The 2,137-nt window shown below is 34.1% G+C and overlaps 1 protein-coding gene across 1 annotated transcript; it reads right to left on the bottom strand.

The window, feature by feature from the left end:
- Positions 1 to 219: 219 nt before the first annotated feature.
- LOC149577801 (uncharacterized) lies at positions 220 to 712 on the bottom strand. The gene is made up of 2 exons (XM_089798078.1): positions 458 to 712; positions 220 to 336 (listed from the first exon to the last, which is right to left on the bottom strand). Exons 1-2 carry the CDS (start codon positions 710 to 712, stop codon positions 220 to 222), a joined length of 372 nt encoding a protein of 123 aa, XP_089654204.1.
- Positions 713 to 2,137: the final 1,425 nt, after the last annotated feature.

Raw genomic sequence — 2,137 nt, 5'->3', positions numbered from 1 at the left:
TCATCGCCAGTAGCCACACCCTATATACAATAAATAATGTAATTAAATGAGATTACCACAAACATTTTACAAGAATGCATCAATATTTAATCAATTAGAAAACATCTAATTACCTTTCCTTTGTCAATGCATGCTGGCTCACCCCCCGCACTTTGTCCCCCCAGGGCAGGTGGTATCTGCAAGATAAAAGAAAGAATAGCAACAATATATGCTACAATATCAAATAGAAAAAAGAAATGCGAACACAACATAATGTACCATAGATGTCTCAAGGCCAAATGAAATGGCCGAGAGTGTAGCATCATCTATCTGTCTGAGCTCCTCCTCGGTCATCAACTAAACATGAATGAAGATCACATACATGTAAAAGTCAGTATGGCTTAAAAATTAAAATTACTCTATTATAAAAATTAACTTTAAATCACATATGTCATAACAAAAAAATGTATACACGTACCGACACCGAAGGAGTCCATGCCTCTACATTCCCCTCCTCTCTCGCATCAGGGTCTGTAGCCTCTGCACGTGCGTCTGGTGTATCCTCGTCTAATACAAAATGATACTCAGGAAGATCACCTATGGGACCCAGGCAAATATTCTTGCATGTAATGCAAGTGTGAGGCACACAAACGTGTGATGAGCTAGCCGATGATGAACTAGCACCAACATCATCAACACGAGGAGGCAAGACGGACCTAGCCTGAGATATCATTAGGCTACTCAGCCTATGAATGGCTCTGATGGTCTGAGAGCTAGCCTCTACCATAATATCTGGATGCTGCACTCGAGGAGGGGGGGAGATATCAGGGGGGGGGGGACAAAAGTGCCAAGTTTCTTCCACTGGGAAGAGGGTCTATCCTGAGGAGCTCCTAGTCCTAAGCCCATGTTGGGCTTCATGCTCCAATAGTTCACTTTAAGTTTCAACACAAATTCAGCATATAATTTTTTAAGGAAATAAAATGGTATGTCTAAATTTCCATGTGGAGGGATATCAAAGACCATCCACCAACGGTCCCAAAAATTTGCACGTATGGCATCATTTGTGCACCATTTAATCGATAGTTTGGTTTTTTTTGGGTCAACTGGTATACCCATTTTTGGGTTAGCAAAAAGGCTTGCCAAATCGTCTTTGGTTATGTTGAGGGCCGCGACCTCATCATAATCCAAACCATCATCAAACATCTCGTGCATTTCATCACGCCAATGAAGAGCGGCATTTTGTTGGTTTGTAAGAGTTTCAATGTTATCCACTATGGTGTTTAACGTGAATAACATAGGAGCCAGTGCAAGTACATTATTGTATGTTCTATGCAAACCTCTCAACTCAGTGAGATTTTCATTTATCAAATCCTCGATTTGAGGAGGGTTTTGAGGAGGTAGAGGATCATTTGGTGGACGGTTTTGTGGGGATACTGGATCGTTTGGTGGTGGGTTGCGAGGAATATTATTCCCTGCCTCAGTGTCATCATTTTGATCAGCCATTCCTATTGAATTGAAAAACGTAATATATATTAAAAAAAATCTAAATTTTAACCATTTTTGTCAAAAAAAACCTAGATTCAACTAAAACAAACAAAATCTTGTTAAAATCTATTAAATTTAGGTTAAAAATGAGTCAAGGGAGGGGGGAAACATACCTGATATCTGATATCCGATTTGCTATCTGATATCTGATTTATTATCTGATATCCGATTTGACTGGCCCAAATTCGCGTGAAAATAAGGGCCGCGGGTTTGTGATTTTGTCTTTAATCCATGCACAGGTATCAGATATCCGATATTATATCGGATATCCGATATTATAATATATATAATATAACATATATATTACATTTTATATATTTTTATATTATATTTTATATTTATTATATTAATTTACTATATATTATAATATAAAATATTATTATTATACTATATTATTATAATTTATAATATATTATACTTTTTTATTATATATTATATTATAAGATATTACTTTTTATTATTATATTATATTATATATATATATTATATTACATTACTATATATTATAATATATGAAATATTATATTATATTATTATAATATAATATGTTATTATAATATTATTATTATAGTATAATATTATACGATTATAATATAATAATAATAATATTATT

Source organism: Cupressus sempervirens, chromosome 1 (assembly GCF_028749045.1).
Source record: "Cupressus sempervirens isolate cs-2001-9-10 chromosome 1, ASM2874904v1, whole genome shotgun sequence".
NCBI lineage: Eukaryota > Viridiplantae > Streptophyta > Pinopsida > Cupressales > Cupressaceae > Cupressus > Cupressus sempervirens.
This window is presented reverse-complemented; position numbering and strand designations above follow the sequence as displayed.